At 31.9% G+C, this 22,841-nt stretch overlaps 5 protein-coding genes across 8 annotated transcripts; 3 read left to right on the forward strand and 2 right to left on the reverse strand.

Moving 5' to 3' along the window:
* The first annotated feature begins 349 nt into the window (after positions 1-349).
* Positions 350-1,976, forward strand: LOC114392217. The gene is made up of 2 exons (XM_028353269.1): positions 350-1,249; positions 1,635-1,976. The coding sequence occupies exons 1-2, from the start codon at positions 411-413 to the stop codon at positions 1,810-1,812; spliced, it is 1,017 nt and encodes a 338-aa protein (XP_028209070.1). The 5' UTR covers positions 350-410; the 3' UTR covers positions 1,813-1,976.
* Positions 1,977-4,335: 2,359 nt separating this feature from the next.
* On the forward strand, positions 4,336-7,681 carry LOC114392552 (replication protein A 70 kDa DNA-binding subunit B-like). The gene is made up of 12 exons (XM_028353725.1): positions 4,336-4,565; positions 4,656-4,802; positions 4,887-5,090; positions 5,229-5,406; positions 5,499-5,769; positions 5,843-5,945; positions 6,149-6,273; positions 6,354-6,432; positions 6,521-6,665; positions 6,819-6,979; positions 7,062-7,182; positions 7,269-7,681. Exons 1-12 carry the CDS (start codon positions 4,435-4,437, stop codon positions 7,461-7,463), a joined length of 1,860 nt encoding a protein of 619 aa, XP_028209526.1. The 5' UTR covers positions 4,336-4,434; the 3' UTR covers positions 7,464-7,681.
* A 1,441-nt stretch (positions 7,682-9,122) lies between these two features.
* On the forward strand, positions 9,123-11,426 carry LOC114392672 (putative FBD-associated F-box protein At5g56820). 4 transcript variants are annotated; one of them, XR_003662362.1, is made up of 3 exons: positions 9,123-10,039; positions 10,148-10,320; positions 10,996-11,426. XR_003662362.1 is itself a non-coding variant. In XM_028353882.1 (2 exons), the coding sequence occupies exon 1, from the start codon at positions 9,151-9,153 to the stop codon at positions 10,006-10,008; it is 858 nt and encodes a 285-aa protein (XP_028209683.1). In that variant the 5' UTR covers positions 9,123-9,150; the 3' UTR covers positions 10,009-10,039; positions 10,996-11,426. The 4 variants fall into 4 exon arrangements, 1 of the variants encoding a protein (XP_028209683.1); XR_003662361.1 differs by having other exon boundaries at positions 10,148-10,309; XR_003662363.1 differs by having other exon boundaries at positions 10,194-10,309.
* Positions 11,427-13,398: 1,972 nt separating this feature from the next.
* LOC114392103 (glycerophosphodiester phosphodiesterase GDPD6) lies at positions 13,399-17,443 on the reverse strand. The gene is made up of 8 exons (XM_028353137.1): positions 17,287-17,443; positions 16,694-16,872; positions 16,322-16,505; positions 16,099-16,173; positions 15,346-15,455; positions 14,683-14,901; positions 13,936-14,091; positions 13,399-13,724 (listed from the first exon to the last, which is right to left on the reverse strand). The coding sequence occupies exons 1-8, from the start codon at positions 17,300-17,302 to the stop codon at positions 13,497-13,499; spliced, it is 1,167 nt and encodes a 388-aa protein (XP_028208938.1). The 5' UTR covers positions 17,303-17,443; the 3' UTR covers positions 13,399-13,496.
* Positions 17,444-20,052: 2,609 nt separating this feature from the next.
* Positions 20,053-22,027, reverse strand: LOC114391941 (ninja-family protein AFP3-like). Its single transcript, XM_028352962.1, has 3 exons — positions 21,762-22,027; positions 21,319-21,664; positions 20,053-20,514 (listed from the first exon to the last, which is right to left on the reverse strand). Exons 1-3 carry the CDS (start codon positions 21,798-21,800, stop codon positions 20,195-20,197), a joined length of 705 nt encoding a protein of 234 aa, XP_028208763.1. The 5' UTR covers positions 21,801-22,027; the 3' UTR covers positions 20,053-20,194.
* Between the last annotated feature and the right edge of the window lie 814 nt (positions 22,028-22,841).

A 22,841-nucleotide genomic window follows, 5' to 3' on the forward strand; every position in this document is an offset into this window, starting at 1 on the left:
CATTAATTTGGATGTTTTATAAACCAAATAGCACGTTGAATTAATTGGCATGTTTTAATGTTTAATTTTATAGACAGGTTGATGAGAAATTAACCAGGTATTCCTTATTTGTCTTGAAATTGAATTTAATTTGAAGTTGTGTGCATGTCTTTAATTATGTGTTTGAGACAAATAACAAATTTTACCTTCCATGTCTTTGTGTGTTTTCAATTAATATTTACCTTCATTCTCTTTCTGTTGTTTATCTCCTTTAGTTTACTTGAAGCAAATCATTGTTTCTTTAGGTTTTTGAATAGAAAAACACCTATGATATTTTGATGTTAATTTTCATTTTAGATTTTGGTTTTACAGCTTACTAAATTTTCCATTATACAAAACCTGGACCTTGTATCATTTGACGTTGCTGGCTGATGGAAACTGGAGGTGATAACAAAGAAACAGGTAAACATGATTTGCATCAGACATCTCAATCAAAGGAACAAGAACATGAAATCACAAATAATAGCCATTTGGACGACAAAGCTCATCCTTCATCATCAACACCACCATCCCAAAACCCTTCTGATGCATCAGAATCATCACAGAACAAATCATCTAAATGTGAGACTATCCCCACAAACGTTGAATCACATACACCAACAAAATCTGGTGAAGATGATGATGTTCAAAATAGTTCTATTATTCCAAAACATGAACATGGTGAGGTGGCAGTAACGGAAGACAACCAAGGATCATCAGAAATACAAAACCCTCCGGTGCAAGTGATGGAGCGTCCGGGTGAATCAGGAACCTCTCCTCAGTACGTTTTTCCATCCCATGTCTTCTCTAAAAGCAACGCAAACTCCACAGTGGAATGGAGCACTGCCTCTAATGAATCACTGTTCAGCATTCACATGGGAAACATGAGCTTCTCAAGTGAATTGGTTTGTTTTAAATCCGGTGAGTTGGATAAGTCTGGTGATGTGTCCATGCATGATCATCAGCCTATAATAAACGCTTCACCACCAACTCAGCAGCCAGATGCTCCACCAGCAGAGAACAAATTCAATGATATCAGCAAAATAACTTATGAACTACAATTGCTACACGAAAAAAGTTCGAAAGCTACTGAAGCAAAAGCTGCTGAGACTATGAGAGAGGTTATAATGGAAAGTAGTCGAACCACAGAGAATGTTGGTAAAGGGGATGATAAGGCTTCCAATTCCTGTCGCCAATCAAATGGCAGCACCAATTCCTACTCGTTTCAATCGTAAGCTTTCATCACTAACTACTTTATTTTTATTATGTGTATAATATATGCTTCTACAAAAAATTATCACTTAATAACTAACATTTGTCAATAAAAAAAAAAAAAAACTTTGTTATGTGTATAATGCATGCTTCTACTCTACTTAGGAGCTATGTTAATTACTTAATACACGAATAATCAACTTCAAATAAATGGAAGAAATTTTTATATGATCGAGGATCATATGGTTTCAACTAATTAATAGTCGTGTTACATATTATTAACTATTTTGATAAATTAAAAAAATGTGGTTGGAACCAGATAATCTCGAAAAATAATTTTTCGGATGATGGATGATGCATGTTTGTTGATAGTGACCTTTTTTTTTGCTTTGATTAATGTGAAGGTCGAAAGGTCGAGATAAAAGTGTTTCATCCAAGGGTGCTGCTGGAGAGAAGCAAAATCAACAGAAGCAGTCAGAGGAAGATGAAACACCAAATGCAGCTGATCAGGCCCCGAAATCATCCACAAATGCACCAAATAAATGGCTGAATTGCTTTTCGTGCTTTACGTGCTGTAATTAGGACACATTAGGAGATCATTATATTACATCAGAATCTCTTTGTCTTTTGGCATAACCGTTACCTATTTCTATGTCTTATTAAGTCAGTATCATGCATAATCTACATAGCAGAGTAGCTCTAGTCAGATAGTTTTAATTATACTTTTATTTGTCATGTTTCTTCTGCAAAAATCCCAGTTTTGAGATCAGAGAGAAAAAATATGATTTACTTTGTATGATTGGTTGTCAGTTTAATGGTGCTATTAACAGGTTAACAAAGGAATAACAGGTAATTCGCTTGGTATTTCATTGCAAGCTTGTTATCTCCCATGTAGGGTGCACCTAGATTTACTTTCCTAGTTCACAAATTTGTGATAATTGAAATAAGAAATGATTGGTGGACTGAACCACTCCAAACTCCAAACACCTTGTTAATATTCCTATCGCATATCTATGCATATTAAGCTTACACTTCTCTTTGATTTTATTTTCTAAGTAGGTATTAAATAGACGCATATATTTCTATTTTTATTTTTTTAAAAACCGAAAAAAAACTAACCAATGTAATTATTTTAAGAAGAAAATATCGATTTTTTTATTCTAATCTCTCTTTTTTTATTTCCATAAACACATTAAATTTAATATACATTATATTAAGATAATTAATATTAATTATTTTAGTAAATTTTATATTATTTTACTTGTGTTATCCATTATTTGTTACACGATGTATAAAATAAAAAATTATCCAATAACTTGTATCATTGTCCTATGCTGTTTTTTCTTGTCATGTCTAATATCACATATATTTTTAACAACTCAAACGGACCCAGAAATCAAGTATAATTTAAAAAAATAATATTTACCCATAAATTATATTTTAGATTTATATTGTGATAGAAAGTTTTTTTAATTATTTACATTTTTATAAACATTAAAATTCAATTTAAAAATAAAGACAAAAAGATATAGATGAAAAGAAAATGATTAAGAAAATCAAATATATGGTTGTTTGATATAGTTGAGAAAGATTTTTTTATGGTTATTAAATAAATTAAAATTAAAATTAAGAAATGCATTTGAAAGGATTGAAAACATATGTCAAAAATTAATCTTATGAAATAATCTTTTTTATTTTTTAAAAACAGAAAATGACTTTGAAAAATTGGAAGCAAACTTATTTTAACGAGTCAACATGGTTTTTAGGGGTGTTTGTGGGTTAATTTTGGTCAAATTCTAGACTCAACTTAATTAAATTTGATCAATTTTGTTCGGTTGGATTTTCATAATTTTTTTTTGAAACCCAACCCATTCATGAACAATTTGGTTCGGTTCGGACTGACAAATTATCCATCTAAGTTTTTTTTTTCTTAGAACTAATATTTTATATCATGATTCATTTAAATATCCAATACAATTAACACAATATTGTCAAATGTCTTGAAAGTAGTAAAATTGATTCATTTAATATTGTCAATACAATATTATAAAATAGACTAGTACACATTAAAACAAAATATTATTCAAAGAGATTTACTATCATAGTCTGAATCGCAACTATTTTTTACAAATTAATTTTTTGCAATAATGCAACCAAATTTGCTACAATTAGATTTGTTGCAACCAAATTTGCTTGAACAAATGAAAAAAATATGATTCATTGATACTATAAACATGACATGAAAAATAAATATGAAAAAAATGTGAAATAAATAATAATGTACCTAAAAGTAATAGAAGTTTCAATATTAGGAGTCCCAGAATTAAAAGCATTAAAGCTAGACCAAACAACTCTAAAAAAATTGATCGATTCAGTTTGATTTTGATTAAATCTATAAATCTAAATTCGTAATCCAACGTGTATATGAACGATTTTGTCGATTATATTCAATTTTGACTCAAATACATAAATAATCTACCTCAAAGTGTTTAGATCCATCTAAGTCAATTCGGATTCGCAAATGATCATAAATCCATAATGATTTAAAAACCATGTGGCACCTATATAAAATAAAGAAAGAATGTAAAAGATGAAAATTAAGTAGGTTAAAATTATGGTTTAATATAAATTTTGTTGCAATTCAATAATTTGTTATTGATCTTTCACCAAAAAAAAAAAAATTCTTTTAGGTGTAACTTAATGTTTTTTTTTTGGCACAGTATGAATAGAATTTTTTCGTTGATTCTGTTTCTAATTTAATAAAGGAACATATTTAATTTCATAAAAGAATAGTAGCAGAATCACACGATTTCAATTTTCAACTCGTTTTACTTTTTCCTGGAACAATGTATCTTCCTATTTTTCTATGGTCAGTTTATCATTAATATTAATTTGATCTGATTTGCGAGGGAAATAATAATGTATTACGATGTATATAATATTAGTTTCATTTTCTTAACAACGCAAATCGCATTTCCCAAAAATAGTTAAAAAAGCAAAGCAAAACGCAAGGCGCGAACGGTTTGCGAAAACGAAGCGCGAAACCCACGAATTGAAAAACGACGCCCACAACATAAGATTTCAGAGCCAATTCCCATTTCCCGCCACACTCCTCACTATACAAAAACATTTTCACTCTCACTCTCTCGTTATCTCTCATTCTCTCTGTTTTCTCCAAAGCAAAACCTTCCCTACACACTTTCAATGGCCGCCAAAACGGTAACCCCTGACGCCGTTTCGATGCTCCTGGCAAACACTTGCCCCGATTCCTCATCGGATCTCCCCGAAATCGTTGTTCAAGTTCTCGATCTCAAGGCGACAGGCAATAAATACATGTTCGTCCTCTCAAACCTTCTCATTTCGTTGCGCTTTCCCGTTTTCCGTTTTAGATCTGTAACTAATTGCACCGTTTTGTCATATTACAGGTTTACTGCTAATGATGGAAAAACGAAACTGAAAGCTATGATTTCTTCGGATATGTGCTCTCAGGTGCTCTCCGGGGCTATTCAAAACCTAGGTCTTATTCGCGTCCTTGATTACACTGTCAACGTAATACCCAATAAATCGGACAAGTAAGTCACAATTTTGTTGCACATGTCGCTTCATATACCCGCTTTTAAGCTGATTTGTGTTGTCTGATTTACTTTTTGTTGCAGATACCTCATTGTCACTAAATGTGAACCTGTATCTCCTGCGCTTGAAATTGAGATAAAGAGTGAGGAATCTGGATCTGGGATTCTTTTGAAGTCCAAGGTAGAGGGTGGAGTCAATACTGAAGGTCCTGCTGCTGCTGGGATTCTTCTCAAGCCCAAACAAGTAGTGACAAAATCTGCCAATCAGATTCTACGCGAACATGGAAAGTGAGTAGTGTTATTTTTTGTGATACTGTTCACTGCGTTCTGAGATTTAAGGGCTTTGTACATTTGTTTAGGGTCATGTGTTTGCTTTTTTTTTTTTTCGTTTATAAATTCTAACATTTACTCTTATTTTATTTTTAGTTCGGCTCCTGCTGCACGAATGGCAATGACGCGTAGAGTGCGTCCTCTTGTTTCCTTAAACCCTTATCAGGGTAATTGGACAATAAAGGTTAGCGTTACGAGCAAAGGGAACATGCGTAACTATAAAAATGCTAGGGGTGATGGTTGTGTCTTCAATGTCGAATTGACGGATGAAGATGTAAGAATTGTTGTGTATTTGTTTTGGAATGTGAATGTTGTCTTGCTTGTTATGTGTGGAGGGTGATGTTTTTTTGTTTTGAAATTTTCCAGGGTACTCAGATTCAGGCAACCATGTTTAATAATGCTGCGAGGAAATTTTATGACAAATTTATTCTGGGAAGGGTTTACTACATTTCAAAGGGGACTTTGAAAGTTGCTAACAAGCAGTTCAAAACCGTGCAAAATGATTATGAAATGACGCTTAATGAGAATTCTGAGGTGGAAGAGGTAGCCGGTGAAGCAAGTTTTGTTCCCGAAACGAAGTTCAACTTTGTGCAGATTGATCAGCTGGGTCCTCATGTAAATAAGTCCGAGCTTGTCGGTGAGTGTTGTTTAGATGTTCCGATTGTTTGGTTCGTTTATTCTTTTATTGATTGTATATGCTTTAATCTCAGATGTCATTGGGATTGTTAAGAATGTGTCTTCAACAATGACCATTCGTAGGAAGAGCGACAATGAGAGTATTCCAAAGCGTGACATTACTATTGCTGATGACACGTGAGTATTTGCCACTTCACACATACAATGTCTAGCTATTTTTTTAATTATTATTTTGAATTGGGGGATGACAGTATATTTGAATATTTAGGTTATAATACAATGTCATGTAAACCATGTACATGAGTTCACCTACTGGAGTAAGGTTTTTGTTGTTACTTGTTGTATAGTGAAACATTAAATATCTATGCTTGTCATTTCAGCAAGAAGACAGTAGTTGTGTCCTTGTGGAATGAACTTGCAACTACCACAGGACAAGAGTTACTGGACATTGTTGATAAATCTCCAGTTGTTGCAATCAAATCTCTCAAGGTTGGGGACTTCCAAGGTATGCTAAGGTGTATGCTTTGGTAAGTATTGCATACTAAAGGTGCAAGGGGCTCATGTATTCTTGAACATCTGTTTCAGGTGTTTCTTTGTCAACTATAGGCAAAAGTGTGGTTCTGGTAAATCCAGTCATACCCGAAGCAAAAAATCTCAGAAGCTGGTATACTAACATCCATCGGCCTATAGTCTTCTTGTTATGATATTTTTATTTTTATTACAATATATTTATATGCTCGTCTGGGTCACAGGTATGATTTTGAAGGCAAGGATGCTGCAATGGACTCTGTAGGCTCTGGTTCAAGTCCAACATCTAACAATGGGATTAGATCAGTGTACACTGATCGTGTTTTACTTTCTGACATAACCTCAAACCCATCATTGGGGGATGGCAAGGTATTTGGTTGCAAATTTTCCTGAATGTTGGGCATTGCTAATACGATTCCATCTGCTTGTTTGATATAAACATTCATTGGAACTCTTAGAAATTTCAATGGATTTTCATTAGTTTCTAGTTTAACTTGTAGTCTCTTATGTTGCTTTGGGCAGCCCGCATTTTTCAGTCTTAGAGGACATATAAGCTTCATAAAGCCTGATCAGGCAATGTGGTATCGTGCCTGTAAGACATGCAATAAGAAAGTTACTGAAAGCGTTGGTTCTGGATATTTGTGCGATGGATGCCAGAAAAGCGATGAGCAGTGCAGTTTAAGGTCATAAATTATCACTTTTAATTTTAATCTCAGTTTTCTAGATCATATTGGTATTAAGATTTTTTCACTTTGTTCATTTCAGGTATATTATGGTTGCCAAGGTTTCTGATGCAAGCGCTGAGACTTATATCTCTGCCTTTAATCAGGAAGCTGAGAAGATCATTGGATGCTCTGCTGATGATCTAGATAACCTTAAATCACAAGTAACATCAGTTACCCTTCGCTAATTATTGGAGCACGATGATAAACTGCTATTTTAATATTAAACCAAATACCTTGTCTATTTCAGGAGGGAGAAGTTAATCCTTATCAGATGACATTGAAGGAAGCTACTTGGGCTCAACATCTTTTTCGGGTAAGTGTTACTCCGAACGAGTATAATGGCGAGAAGAGACAAAGGATAACAGTTCGGGCAGTTGTTCCTGTTGACTTCGCTGCTGAGTCAAGGTTTCTGCTGGAAGATTTATCAAAGATGAGAGCATAAGATGGATATGCGGATTCACAGTTTCTACATTTTTTTGCTAACGGTTGTTTAGTATGTTACCGGTTGTAATTATTAATTAATTCCCTAGGTGGCTTATATTATACATTTTGCCGAGTTTTATAGAATATCTTTGCCATCCACATGGTTACTGATTTTCCATTATGTCATCAGTGATTCCTCAAAAAGCTTTGCCTCAATGAAAGTGATTTTTCTTTCAAGATTTGGGCTCCTATGTTTGGATGCGATTTTTCTTTCAAGATTATAATATCATTTATAGAAAATTGTTAATATTACTGATTAAACAATTTTTTAGAATTTATAATATAGTCTATTATAATTTTAAAAAGGAAATTAAAGTTTATTTTCTAATAACTTTTGATTTGTTTATCTATATCCTTTTTATTTAAAAAAATGATTTAGGAAATTTAAATTAGATTTTTTCAAAAAATTAACTTGTTATTCCCGGGTACTTTATAAAAATATGGTTGATTAACTATAAAAAATTGTTGAAAATAACTTATTTATATGTCTAGGAAAATAAAAATTAGTTGACTTTTTTAAAATTTTTATTATTATAATTACTAAAATCTCTTTAATGTTAGTTTGTTAAATTTTTTTACAAATGTGTCTAGGTAGGTATAAACATAACAATCCACACCAAAGTCTCAAAAAATGGTACACCTAAACAACCCAAGAGTCACTAAAAGAGCACCTTTATCGTGAGTAACTTGCAGGAAATCGATGGTAATATGAATGAGATTTACTCATGAAGTGGCATTGAGAGAATGAAATTGGCGATAAGATGAATAAAATTGTGGGAATGAAATTGGCGCAACATGCAAGAATAAAAGTTGTGGAAAAGAAAAATAAAATTATAGCACATGAAGGGAGCATTGAGAGAGTAGTTGGATAGTTGGTGGTAAAAAAGGATATTTAAGATGAGTAAATAGCATCGGCAAACTGAAAGAAGACAAAGAAGAAGAAATTCTAGAAAGTTTTTCTTAAGACGAAAGTGGATTCAATAAATTTGAAGGACAATAATTTTTTCTTTCTTGTCTTTTTTATTAAATTGGGATTATTTATATAAAAATAAAGTCACTGTAACTTTTCCTCTCTATTTTCCTTTAGACATTTGCGATTTAGAAAGAAAAGAAAAGGTTTTGAATACCATTAAAGATAGAAAAAATATTAAAAAAATAAATTAGTAATTAAATAATAAAATTTTATTTATTAATTTTAATTATTTAATTTTTTTGTGAGTAATTATTTAAATATTTTACAGTTGAGTTTTGAAATTTTAAACTTTAAAATTATTATAGAATTTTTTTTGAAATTAAAAAATACTTTAATTCAAATTAGTAATTACAAGATCTTATTACTAATAAACAATTTCATAAATATGATTCATATATCCAATATTTTTAATATGACTATACAAATTTAATAATGTTTTGTTACATACAAATTAAAAATTGCATTTCGTGGACTTCAAATAAAAATAATAATAATTTTGTTAATCGCACTAAATATATGTACTAGTATAAAAATAAAGAAAAATCATCATAATTTTTTCATCTGTTTTCCTTTCAGACATTTGTGATTTAGAAAGGAAAGTAAAAGGAAAGAAAAAAAAATTAGGGTTAACGTTTAAATCAAGAAAAAATGAAGGATCTAAGTGAAATTGAAAATGAAGATTTTTCAAAGTTTGCAAAGAAAACGACAGCAAGAGCAAGAACAAGAAGGAGACAGGCTCAGCAACTTACCGGACGACATCATCGACCGCGTACTTTACTTTCTGGACGCAGTTTCTGCGGTTCAAACGAGCGTTTTGAGTAAGCGATTCATTTACCTTTGGACTTCCCTCCCAGTCCTCAAGTTCCACGACCCTCTCCTTTTCCACTCTTTCGTCGACCACTTCCTCTCCCTCAGAGACGCTTCCACCAACGTCCACGCCCTCAACTTCACGTGCCACGATGAACTCGATGATGATGGGCATGTTGTAGATTCCATCATTGACTATGTTACCCTCACACCCACCATCTCCACCAGCATCCAGATTCTCAGCATCCTCACTGAATGCGTCGTAGAGAAGCTTCCTCAACTCTCTATCTGTCAATCCCTCACCACCCTCAAGTTTGCAGACATATCCACCGAGACCCCAACAACCTTTGATTTCGTTTCTCTCGAAAGATTGTGCCTTTTCGATTGTCGGTTCGAGTGCGGGGAGGAAGAGGAGCTTGATCTTTTCAGGGGCTGTGTTAGTTTGAGGTGTTTGTTTCTACATGATTGTCAGTACTATGGCAGGTTTAGGAGGTTCAAAATCTTTGCCCCCCACCTTGTGGACTTCAGCATCAAGGGAATGAGAGTGGATGAAGTGTTTGGTTCTGACTGTGTCGTCGAGCTTTTCGCGGCAAAGCTACAATCTTTTAGCTACCGTGACACTGATCTTTATGATTTTTTCATTGAGTTGAATCTTTCCTTCCTGGAGAGAGTGGATATTGCTATGGACTATTTGGCCGCAGATGCTGGTTTTTCTCTTCCATGACATTGTATCCTTATCGTTTGAAATCATTGAAGTAAGCATAACTCTTTGTCAATTGGGTTGAGTACTTTGATTAATAGTTGCTACCTTAATGTGCTTTGAACTAAATTCTTGTGTCTCTTGGATATTTCCTGGGTTCTAGCTATGTTTTCTGATCTACTGAATGGTCGGTCTTCCCCTTTCACTAGAGTGCAGACCTTCGGGTTAAACATGGACAAACCTTCTTCCTCCTATGTTATACCTACCAATGTCATGGCTTATTTATTTGGTGGATCTCCTGGATTTGTTTTCTTTGGATGGGAAGGTATGGAAATGGTATACAAATGAAACCTCTTATAGTTTTCTTGTAGCACTTATCATAAATGCTGAACATTAACACACGGATTATTTGTCATATTGCTTTATGGAATGCAAATAGTATTTCTTTCTAAGCTCAAAATTACTTGAGAAGCAATTACTCAGAACCGTTTGGTGTTTAAGAAAACTCAACGAACTAAGATACTTGATCCAACTTAGGTCTAACTATAAAGCTTTAGTGGCATCTATATCATAGAAGATCCAACAAAGTTTCAAGTTGGTTGTGGACTTCCTCCCATTTGACACTTGTCTTGGGTCTGATGTTAAAGCTTTGTGAAAATGGATTGGCCATATATGAGGAGACTAAAAGAATATCTAATGAGAAAAGCCAATCAAATATAAAATTTATTGTAGTAAAAAAGGGTGGGGGAAGACCTAAGGCTATGCAATGGTAAGCAATCCCTTCCACTTTATTCCATCCTATCATCATCCTTGAATCTAGTTGCATTTTATACAGAAAAGTGGTATATACCATCACTGAAAATTCATAGTTGTCTAATTTTAGTCCTTGTGATGGACAAATATGGATCATATGCTAGAGTATTGTTCTTCAATGGCCTGTAGAGAGAATGTTATGGTATATTTTTTTAGCCACGTTGAAATCAATTACTGATCATATGTTTTACATTGCAGGTGCTTAGAGTAAAATCCAATTTGATTGAAGATGGCTTCCAGCTAACTTCCACAGCTTTACCTTTTAGAGGATTACGAGATGTTTTGCTTGTGTCTTAACAAAGAACTTATGTTTTCTGCAATGGAGTATGTGTCAATGCAAAGAGGAGTTGACTTATTATTCTTAATCTGGGGTCATATTTGTTACTATTGTTTTTTCTTTGGCAATCTTCTAGGCTCTAGCTGTAATAGCCTTTCATGGGAGCTTTTTTTTTTTTGCTCTTATTTTGTAAATTGCCTATTACATATGGAATCTCAATTAGCTCAAAATAACAATACTGTAAGTGGTAAGCAGAATAGGCTTTATAACATTAGATATCTCATGACTGTAATCTTAGATTTCTGTGTAAAATTGGGCAAGCTCAAGAGTTTCATGATTACAGCTTATAGCACATCACCTCTATTATACTAATGAGGAACCTTTATTCGCAGACACTCTCCCCGCTCTCCATATTCATTCTTAACTTATTCTTTAGCCGTGATATTCATACGCTTAACATGTAAAAGTTATGCTTCAGTGGTGGAAATTTATTGTGAAGTTGGTATATTAGTATCAACACTGCTAAAGGTTGCACCTCCTTTTGTACTAGCAGCAGTCAAGGATGTTGTCTTATAATAGCTCTAATAGACAAGGAAACATGTGTGTTATTAGCTTTGGCTTTTGTTTGAGACGCTTGAAACAACTGATTGACAGAGCAATCACACATTTCTAACATTAATGTAGTCGATTTTGTGTGAATCAGTAGGGATAAATTGATGGCACTGTGGTTTGTAAGTTCTATCGTTCTTAATGACTACTGAGTGTCCGAGTGATGTTTCAATCTGTCTGTTGAAGTTAAAATGGCAAATACTAGTGTGCTTGTTTTAATGTTTGAGACCCCTCAAACAGCCGTTCAAGCAAAAATAACAAAGTGTTACGGGTGTTGCCACACGCGCCATGCAAATAGTTGGTACACCAAGCATAATGTGCAGAATTCTCATTTTATCCTTTCGTAAAACTGATACGGATTGGACAATCCGTAATTGGATCATCCGTGGCTTACAAATTAATGGCTAAAGTAGGAATCGAATAAAATAATTAATGTCATTATATATAATATTAAAATTTCTAATGTATATTTAATGCATATGTAAATTTAGATAATAAATTTTGTAACAATTAATTTTGATATAATAATTAATATATTTACATATATGAATTTTTATGAAAACTGTTTTTTATTTAAAATTTATATATGTAAAAAAAATATATTATTAGATCAAAATCAATTATAATAAGGTCAAAAAATATATTAGTAGATTTATCTTAATAAACATATAATTTTTATTTACAATTTATATATATAAACAAATTAATTATTAGATCAAAATTAATTATCACAAAATTTATTATCTAAATTTACATGTGTATTAAATATACATTAATTATTTTATAACATAATTTATTTATTAGTTAAGTTGGTTAGAGCGTCAATCAATCCATATTAGTGTTGCAAAACAGCAGTTGCTGGATGTATCAACAATTGTGCTGGGTGCATATAGCAGCAACCAATTGTTACTTCTCACAAATGACACCTCAAAATTCATGCAACTTGAATGTAACGGGCTCACAAGCATGTCCAAAATAGTATAGATCTTGTTAACAAATTGCGTTGTGAGTGGTTGAAACTTTTTTAAGACATTGCCACTGTAGCAACATGCTTTTTTTGATGTATGCAGCATATGCTTAAATTTCAGTCTAATCTTGGACAAAATATAATTATTAAGATTTTGGTTTGCTTTGCTGAGTTTTCATGTGATATATTAGTTAAAACCTTTTTTTTTTTATAAAATAAGTAGATAAATGTTCCATACCAAAACTTTTCAAGATTCAGCAGAGTACGAAGGTTAAATGTTGACATGTGGGTGGGGGCATTATCGTGAAAATCCATCCAAGTACAAGCTTTACCACGTGAGTTGGGGCATTATTGTTTTAGTTCCTATACTTGCATTACTTTTGCGTTTTAAACTTACCCTTTAGTTTCAACACTTGGTCCATTCACTATAATTGGTGATTTTTATTTTGCTTAATATTTCTGTTTGGATGCATTTTTCTAAAAACACTTCTCACAGAAAAATAAGAAGAGAAAAAGAAAATGAATTTTTTCACCAAGTGAGTTTTTCATTAGCTAATCATTAATTAATTAATTTATAGAAATTTCCTCATATAACTTCTCTAAAATATGAGAAGACATCTACAAATTAACTACTAATTAACTAATAAAAAACTCATTTAAGCTTAGGAAAAAACTCATTTTATTTTTTTCTTCTTATTTTCTTCTCCTAGAAGTATTTCTAAAAAAATTTACTCAAACATGTCCTCGGTCAAAACTCAAAAGCTCTCCGGTAAATATTATTATAAGCATTTTTTGAGCACAATAAATTAATCCAAACACTTATTGCCATATGTATTCTCAAGATGATCATTCATAAGAGGAGACTAACAAAGCAATTTTATGCAATAGATTCTTGTCATCATCATCTTTATGGTTAGAGGTCCATTCCTGATAACGATGAAGACTACCAGTGAAGTCTGTAAAGAGACCATCAACGCCTATCTTGTTGATCCAGTAATCATACTCCATATACGGATCTTGACTGAAGTTGAAGTGCAAAAATGGGAACTCATTTCGGTAAGTATATGGATGCACCTGCACCAATATTAGCAATTCTATTGTCATTTATTTGACTCTAAAACCATTAATGAAAGACAATGGAATAGATTAAAGAGGGCAAATGTCAAACAGATTCGCACAAAACATATAAGACAACAAAATCAAGAATAAATTCGTTCAATCTTCCAAAAATTATCAAATCCATGAAATCTTAAGGAAGAAAATAAGCTTTAAACAAGAACTGCACCTGCAGGTTATGAGCATGTGCCCTGGCAACAAGATTAGTAGGATTTGTCATATAATTTTCTACCACAGGTACCACTGTGTCCTTCCAAGGTCCAATTCCCACAACATATTGCTTTATGTAGTCTAGGTATTCATCAGATGTAATCTCCCAAAATGACTGCACATTGTCATCACAGTACTATTTTGTTAGGCTTTGGAATAGACAATGGAAACAGCATTGTAACATAAAATGGAGACAGTATTACTTTTGAAAAAGCATAAATTACATAAATGCTGCTAAGATCTAAGGATCGCCGAGGTTCAGTCAAGTAGGAATGGATAATCTCCAAGGGCAGGGATTTTTCCAATTTCAACATTTTTTTTTAAGGAAACCAGCATTGAGTGTGCTGGCAAGAATGACAGTGGAAAGCTGAAAAATAGTAGAGTGAGAGTTGAGAAGGTATTTGGAAAGAATGCGAAGTCTGAATACATTCTTCATTTACATTCCTCCATTTATACAACAAGAAAGAAAAATGTTCACTATTCTCCATGCATGACAAGTATAAAGCTGCACTGTTGGGACTACTTATGCTTTCTCTTTGTAGTGTAATACTTTTTAAGGTCGGAAGATCAGAAGATGTACCATCAGGATATAAATTATTAACTTCACAAGTATAAAAAACTCCATTAAAAATGAAAAACATTTTGTGCCAAAAAGTTCAATAATCCTAAAGTGGCTTAGACATCAGGGGTAAAATGTATTACACACCTGATTAGTGTCTTGCGTTGGAACAATAACATCATCAATTAAGAAAATCTTGGGCAAGTCCGTTTTGTTTGATATATACACGAGTGAAGTTGGAGCAAATGACTGAATAAATACAGGTTGTCTCAACCAATCTTTTGACAGGTAGGAACCCTTGTACCCATATTTCTGAAGTGTCTCCACAAACTTGTCCTCAAATCTTTTGCCATGTGACCATTTAACCTGTTGATTGTATCAACTTAATGAACAGAAAGGAGACAAAACCTCTAAAAGATCTTGACTAAAACATATTACTATTAAGACCAAATTATCAAGCATGAAATTGTAAGATTTTTCATAAAACATTCTAACAGGGTATAAGAATTCTTAATGCAATTTGCTCCTTAGAAATTTGCAACAACATAATCTCACCTCACCTCCTGTAATACTCATTAGCATTAATTTAAAGATGGGAATTTATTTCATTGAGTGCACAATATCACGAGCAGTCCAGCACTAACCATCAAATACATATGTACAATAAGAATGATGGATTCTACTGTATTCTTCAGTTAGATGAATTATATATCAACAGTTATGCCTTTTGGAACAACTTATCTTTGTTGCTACAAATCCCTCCTCTCCTAACATGTAAGCATTTGTTGGATTCTAGAAAGAAATACTCACTTGTTGATTGATAAATACTGGATTTTTTATCTCTGGATATATTCCAACAACTCTGGGTGCATCCTGTGCTATGGTAATGAACTCTTCAAAAGTGATGATTTGAAATTTTCCTGAAATAGATTCCAAGTATAAAGTTAGACTAATGGGTACTTTTAATGTGTGCTAAAGCAATATTAGTTTCATGTAGTAATCACAAGAGAAAAAGCAAGTCATCAGCAGCCAGCTTCCCAAAAAATGAAAAAGAAAATTAGTTCCACTCTTCTGTGTGTAGGGGACTAATGTAACAGAATGCACAGTTGGCAGCAAGATATTGAAGAGGAAAAAATATTGCAAGGATGGGGGAGGAAAGGAAAAGTGAACAAGGAGAGGGTGGAAAATGGTGGAGAGGACAATAGAATTTTGGAGAGGATTTGGTGGCTTAGGCCAGGGAGGGCATAGGCATAGTCTGTGTTTGAGCTCTGGTTGTATTCTCTTTACTGCATTTTCTTCATTTCTTCTATTCCAGTATCTCTGTTTTTGTGTGTTGAGAACTAATTTTTCATTGTAGAGGAGATTCCCTCCTTCAGTTCCATCTTATTTTCAGTATTTATGCAATTTCTTATCAAAATCTATCATGAATTAAAAAAAATATTTATAATGATTTTAGAACTATCAGGTAGTGAACTGTGGTAACTGAATATTTCAGAATCAATGAATGAACAAGTGAAACAAACGAAAGAAAATTACACATAATACTGCAAAGGAGGGACTAACCATTAAATTGTTGGTCCCTGAAGCTATACCTCTGCTTCACCCTCAATGACTTTAGTTCCTTTAATGTGAAATCAACTGCAAATAGCAAACAAGTAAACTTATTTTGGCAAATTAGATTATTCAAACAAGAAGCGAATTGGTTTAGATGGCAAATAGGACTTTAAACAAAATTAGAGAATTTGCAAGGAAGCTGAACAATGGATAGCAAGTTCAGCTACACTACCAGGAAAAAAGCCAGTCATGTTTATCCCTTGGACTTCATATGTTCTTTTACGGTTAGCAAACCCTGTGTGATTTGCAATGTCAGTAGTATCATCAAGGGTAACATCATGGAAACATATAAGAACACCATCTTTGGAAGATAAGACATCAGTTTCAATGAAGTCTGCACCCTCCTCAATAGCTCTCTGCAAGAAAGATTCGTTTTTGAGAAAGCATAAGCCAAAGATGACAATGATATTCATCATGTCATCTACATTTTGCCTAATAATAGTTTGTGCATAATTGTAGCATGATTGCATTTGATGAAAAAACAATTTTAGTCAATTTCCAAATCAGAAAAAAAAATGTAGTTTTGCAAAAAGATTCCTTTCACCAAGTATGCAGGACGCGTTTCTTCAGGAAGCTCTCCGTTTGAACCGCGATGAGCAATGTTATAAGGGCGAAAAGTTTGTAGGGGCTTCCTACTCCCATTACCACCTTTGCTGGGAAGTGGATACAAAGTCCTTGCATTGCTCCCAATTACAAGCAATAGAAATACAAAAGGAGCAAAACCTGTTCAAGTTCAGATTCATTGCACCAAGTTAAAAAAAAAATACTAGTATCTAGCTAGGAAAACTGCAGCAAAAACAATAATTTTCACACAAACATGAAAGGCATACATCCCAAGTGGAGAAAAAATACAATTGAAGACAAATGGTATGGATATTATGGTAAATTTGAATGTTGACTAAAATGAATGGTGAAACTGAAGCATGAATTTCTGACATAAAAATCTACCGTGGCACAAGATCCATTATGCAAGTAAATGACAAAGGGTCGTTGATTAATTAAGAAACAACAACAATTCCAGATCATATACACAGAAATTTTCGGTGACTCTCGCTCAGATCGACAAAAACGAAAAAAAGAGAATGCGGAGGAAAAAGAAAAAGGTGAAGGGATTCTGAAAAGTAAAAAAGGCCTTACTGGGTAAGGAAGCCATGGAGATGGAGAAGGAGATAATGATGGGTGTGGTTGTGTTGTGTTGCTCACTTAATCGTTTCTAAGTCCAATATGGTTTCAACTTAAATAGTGTTTCCTGTTGGTGTGAACGATTTTAATTTTATCCTAAGAACGAATGAAAAATGTTAAAATTATTGGTCAGACTCAGACAGAGGCTTTATGATTGGCGCCGAAATGCTTATGCTGGACTCTACGAATGTTCTCCGCATTGGAAGATTCTTTCGTAACATCTAAATCTAAATCTACAAAATATAATAATAATAATAATAATAAATAACATTGTTATTAATTATTATTTTTATAATTTTGACACCTGTCCTTTTTATAACTTTTTGGTCTTTTTACAAAATTTGTCTTCTTTTACAAATTGATTTCAAATTTTAAATTATTATTATTATTAAATAATAAAGCAATGCATAGGCAAATTTACTTTATTAACCTCATCTCCATTTTTTTATAGCTGTCCTTTTTATAACATTTTGGTAATTCTACAAAATTTGTCTACAAATTGCAAATTGATTTCAAAATTTGAATTATTATTATTATTATTAAATAATAAAGTAATGTACAAGCAAATTTACTTTATTAACCTCATCTCAATTTTTGATAGCTGTCCTTTTTTTTTTTATAGCTTTTTTTGCTCTTTTTACCAAATTTGTTTTCTTTTGCAAATTGATTTCAAAATTTAAATTTTCGATCCTATCAAAGTAATCACCCTATTAGATAACATTTCACTACCAACAACAAAATATTAATGCGATCCTTACGTATGAGTTATCGACTAGTTACACTTACAACTTAAAATACATACACCAATCTATATCATCACTAACAATATTTTGTTTATTCCATCCATGTTTTTTTTATTTGGGCTAGTCTATATTTTTTTCCACGTCTTATTTTTTAATCTTGGTATGATCCTCCTATTTTATTTTATTTTATCTAATATATTAAGGTTATATTTAAATCAAGTTTATTTTTTTTCCATCAATCAATCACACTAATTTTCTTATCTTGATAAAAAAAAACTAAAAAATGGCACTTCATGCGAGTTTGTCATTAGCATGGCTAGTGATAAAAATTGATGAAAGAATTAATTAATCTAACAAAGACAACTCTAAGGGGCTTTAGTTTCATAGAGTATTCTTGCATTCACGGGAATGTGTGGTTAGTAATATAAGATGGGAATATTATTTTTTGGGTATTTTTTTTAAATATTTGATTACATTTGAATATTTCTTGAAATAGGTTTTAAAATTTAAAATAATTTAAATAAAAACATATATATATATATATATATATATATATATATATATATATATATATATATTGGATAATAAAATTTTACATTTCAGGTGGAAATCACTTTCCCACTTCTCCTCATGCTAATATAGATGCAAGAAAGGATGATAAAATAAAAAGAAAAGAAATGATAACATTTATAGGAACCAATTATACCTAGGATTTAAAAAAAGACTTGTAACATACGTGACAATATATATTCTCGCCTTTCATATTCTCATAAATCCATCAACAAATTCCCCTAAGAGATTAAAGTAAATAAATAAACTTTGAAATTAAAAACTAGGATACAAGACTAAAAATGTATTTTTTGTCATTAATTTTAAGTGATTAATTCAAATTTAACAGTAAAAAAATTAAAATAAAAAATAGTTTTAGAATATAATTAATTAAGATTTGAGGTACACAGAATAAAAATTATTAAAAGAAAATTTTTAAGGGTTGTTGAATTTAAAATAGCAACTAAAAGAAAGTATTTCTAGATTCTAAAAGAATTTGATATCCCAATTCTATTGTAAATGTACATTTCAAAGGAGAGGGAAAAAATATTTAAAATTTCTAATTGAAAGAGTGATAACCACACTCTTCAAAGTATATTCTCAACAGAAAAAAATTATATATTCTGATTTATAATATAATAGTATATTAACTTTTAAAATTTTAAAAAAGTAAAAGTTAAAAAAAATACAATTAAGTATAATATATGTGCACATTAATATTTAGACTACTATATTTCCATTCTTTTCTCATGTGCAAGTGTAATGTCATTAGTTTTTTTTTTTTGGGCGAATCTGATTTTTTTATTTATAAATCACTTATATATTTCATGAGTCAATCTTACTTGAATCATATAAAAGTATTATAATTTTTAAAAATTATATATATACTCAAAGTAATTTGAACTTGATATAACTAATTAACTTAAAATAATATTGTATTAGATGATTGACGGACTGGGTGATTGATTTGCTTCCTAAAGGCTAACTTTTTTTGAGAGATTTTCTCGGTCTTTTCTACACATACCCTAAGAAATCAAACTCTTATTAATATATGTAAAAGATCTAACTATTTACCAACTTTACCAATATGAATGAAGTATTATTTTTTACGAGTTTAATTTCTATATATTATTTGTATAAAAAAATTATATTATTAACCAATAAAAAAATTGTAGTAAGCATAGTTTTAATTTAAGATAATCAGCAATAATCAGTATTGAGTTTATAATCTATAATGTTTTATATCACTATATTTTTTTGAATACATTTTAAATTACTTTTAAATTTTATATATGTCAGTAGGTATGTATAATTGTATATAAATATTTAAAAAATATATAAAAATAATTATAAATATTGTATAATTCTATTTTAGCCTTTTTTTTATAATTGTTTTCGCACACTAATGCGAAGGTTAGCAAAAACGAAATTAAAATCATATTTGTCTTTGATGAAAACTTCCCTTTACACTGTCATTAGAACCATGGATAAGGTACTAATTTTGCAAAACTATAGGGATGCTTAGCTGCTTCTACACAATCTAAAAGGGGTGTTAGCTGCTTCTGCACATTCTAAAAGGGGTGTGTGATAAAAGCAGCCCCATCTCCATTGATACCAAATGAATCAGAACAAACAGTGATGTGTTTCATGGGATCTGCCACTTCCTTACCACCAGCATGCATCACGAATTCTGTTGGGGAGGGGAAGCTGCCATGGCAGACACATACAATACAAACTGTTCTCTTCCCAGTAATGGTGCCATCTCCAGTAGTAATCACACTAGGCATTGCATCACTTTCTTGATAGGAATTCACATGCTTAAGCTTTTTGGCTGGCCTCTCATTCTCAATCATAGTCTCAGAGGGCCACAGTGTCATTTCCTGCATTGCTCCTGCTTCAGCATAAGATAAGTTATACATGAGCTAGTTGTTAGTGTAGCATGAGAAACTTTTAATAAAAATCAATAGGAAATTAACCTTGTTTTGTAATCAAGCAGAATTCTTTTATTCTGTCCCCTCTCCGAATCATGTGTCTATACTAACCAATCTTTAATGAGACAGGTAACTAATTTTTTTAATTTACAAGCAAGAATTTTGTTATGCATGTCAATCACCTCCACTCTCTCTGCCACATCGGCAATTATGTTATTTTCCTTTGTCACTGCGTGCATATTCCCATATTATCCTTCTCATCCACGTGGGATAAACCAGCTCCTCTATTCATATCCCTACTCTTATAAAACTGGGTAACAGGAGGTCTACTAGATTGTAAATAGAGAAGCAATCACAGTAGAAGGTGACAATTTGAAGAAATTATTAGGTAGTTTTTGACTAAGTTGGTATTAATTGTCACATAACATGTCTTGAATCATTTAATGATTTCTAGTCAATTTGATCATGCATGTGGACGCGTTAAATATTTGTGAAGACTCGAGTTCTCTTGTTTGCTTCAGTGCTTGCCTCCTTTTAGTTATTACACTCAACAACTTGAGGTTTTCCTATTTCCTCCCAATTTATTATTAGAAATTCGAATTAGCCTATGGCATCCTTTTCAATTTAACTTATGAAATACAGGACACCAAGTACACATGCTTGATTTGTTTTTTTTTAACAACACATCAAATAACATTACACAGAGAGTGTTAAAAAGTGTGTACTCACAACATGGTCAACAAACAAAAGAAAAAGAAAGTTACCCTCATGCCATGCATCCCCACAAGGATTTGCAAATGTCTTGAGACTGTTATAAATTGAGTGAGGTAGAGTCTGAGCACCACCGCCCGGAGACACCGGAAGAGACTTCTCTGCCTCCTTCGCCGCAGCCATTCGCATCTTCTTCATCAATAATCTCTTCCAAGTCTTCACTCTTCTCATTGTCTGCAAGTCCCCAAACCTCACCAGACCCTTCTCAACCATCTTTTCTTCTTCTTCTTCTTCTTCTTCTTCTTCTTCTTCTGCATTTTGACCGCAGGGAGAAAGCTTGAGAGTAAGGTCTATATGCTCAGAGTTAGTGTATGTGTATGGTTTCTTAGAATAAAATCCCTGCTAAAGAAAAAGAACAAAAACATAATCACTTTCTAGTATGAATGAATGAATCAATTTAATCAGCATTGTATTGTTTTATGCGGTTTATTGTCACCTCCTCCATTGAAATCCAAGAAGAGAAAGGTGAAGCCATTAAACAGAACAACTCCTTTGAAGAATACCTGTATTCCCTTTGAAAGAAAAAAGGACAAACAAGTCTTAGACATAAAATTTGGATGAATGAAAAATTGAAAATCGTATCCACTTGCAACACAGAGGGAAATAGAGTAACGAGGATTTCTACTATGTAAAACACAAAAGAGAAAGCAAATGAAATAAAATAGGGAAGTCAAAATCTAAACGCAAGCTCTAATTTAGGGACCCGATGTCACATCCACTGATTCACAAGTGGGAATTGAGGGAACGAAAAAAGTAAAAAACACGAGGGTGGGGTGGTCACGAAGGGACGCAAAACACAAGAAGGATACAAGGAGATCAATTTTCTTATAATTTTGAATTTAAAACTACCTCAAATCTCTGTGTTTTTTTTTTTTTATCTACATGAGTCAAAACGTTTAAAGGATTTACAATAATTCATTTGTGTTTTCTTAATCTTAATCGATTGAGTTAGATAGTTAATATTCTTAAGTTGTATTTGTGTATGGAGCGAAAGAGAAAAAACAATATTACGAGAAAAAAGTTTGTACTTTTATTGTGAGGCCTACCTTTTTTACACTTTAATTCTAAAAAATTTCTTCTATTTTTATTATCTAAACAAATCACACCCTTAAATAGTACTAAAATAAATTTTGTAAGAAAAATATAATTAAAAAATCTCACTAAAAAGATAAATCCGATATTTCAATCCTGACTAGTCATTCACAAAATCAATAATTGAATAAATATTTTAGACTTATTACACTCAGTTTCAAAAAGTAAATCGATTATTCATGATGAAAACACTAGGTTACTAGGTTATTGGTTAAGTCACTAATTGACTTGCATTATCTAGTATAAATGATTAAAATATTTAAATATTATATATATGTATAAATTATTTTTCTCTTATAAAATTAATATCGGTTGTTAAGATTCCTTCTTTAGACTTCAATGACTAAGGTTCAAATCTGCTTTTGTCAAAATTTTATTTTTGTTAAAATAAAACTGGATAAATAATTAAGATCAATATAAATAT

The sequence above is a fragment of the Glycine soja genome, chromosome 17 (genome assembly GCF_004193775.1).
Source record: "Glycine soja cultivar W05 chromosome 17, ASM419377v2, whole genome shotgun sequence".
Lineage (NCBI taxonomy): Eukaryota > Viridiplantae > Streptophyta > Magnoliopsida > Fabales > Fabaceae > Glycine > Glycine soja.

Excerpts from the sequence above, each read along its gene's own strand:
- LOC114392217 (XM_028353269.1), top strand. The coding sequence starts at position 411 with ATGGAAACTGGAGGTGATAACAAAGAAACAGGTAAACATGATTTGCAT. Across the intron at positions 1,250-1,634 it reads AATTCCTACTCGTTTCAATC|GTCGAAAGGTCGAGATAAAA; the intron begins GTAAGCTTTCAT and ends ATTAATGTGAAG.
- LOC114392552 (XM_028353725.1), top strand. The coding sequence starts at position 4,435 with ATGGCCGCCAAAACGGTAACCCCTGACGCCGTTTCGATGCTCCTGGCA. Across the intron at positions 5,770-5,842 it reads AAATAAGTCCGAGCTTGTCG|ATGTCATTGGGATTGTTAAG; the intron begins GTGAGTGTTGTT and ends CTTTAATCTCAG. Across the intron at positions 6,274-6,353 it reads CAAGGTTGGGGACTTCCAAG|GTGTTTCTTTGTCAACTATA; the intron begins GTATGCTAAGGT and ends CATCTGTTTCAG.
- LOC114392672 (XM_028353882.1), top strand. The coding sequence starts at position 9,151 with ATGAAGATTTTTCAAAGTTTGCAAAGAAAACGACAGCAAGAGCAAGAA.
- LOC114392103 (XM_028353137.1), bottom strand. Across the intron at positions 16,506-16,693 it reads AAACGCGTCCTGCATACTTG|AGAGCTATTGAGGAGGGTGC; the intron begins GTGAAAGGAATC and ends TCTTTCTTGCAG. Across the intron at positions 16,174-16,321 it reads CATGACTGGCTTTTTTCCTG|TTGATTTCACATTAAAGGAA; the intron begins GTAGTGTAGCTG and ends TGCTATTTGCAG.
- LOC114391941 (XM_028352962.1), bottom strand. The coding sequence starts at position 21,800 with ATGGCTTCACCTTTCTCTTCTTGGATTTCAATGGAGGAG. Across the intron at positions 21,665-21,761 it reads CTTGGATTTCAATGGAGGAG|GGATTTTATTCTAAGAAACC; the intron begins GTGACAATAAAC and ends TTTCTTTAGCAG. Across the intron at positions 20,515-21,318 it reads TGGGGATGCATGGCATGAGG|GAGCAATGCAGGAAATGACA; the intron begins GTAACTTTCTTT and ends ATGCTGAAGCAG.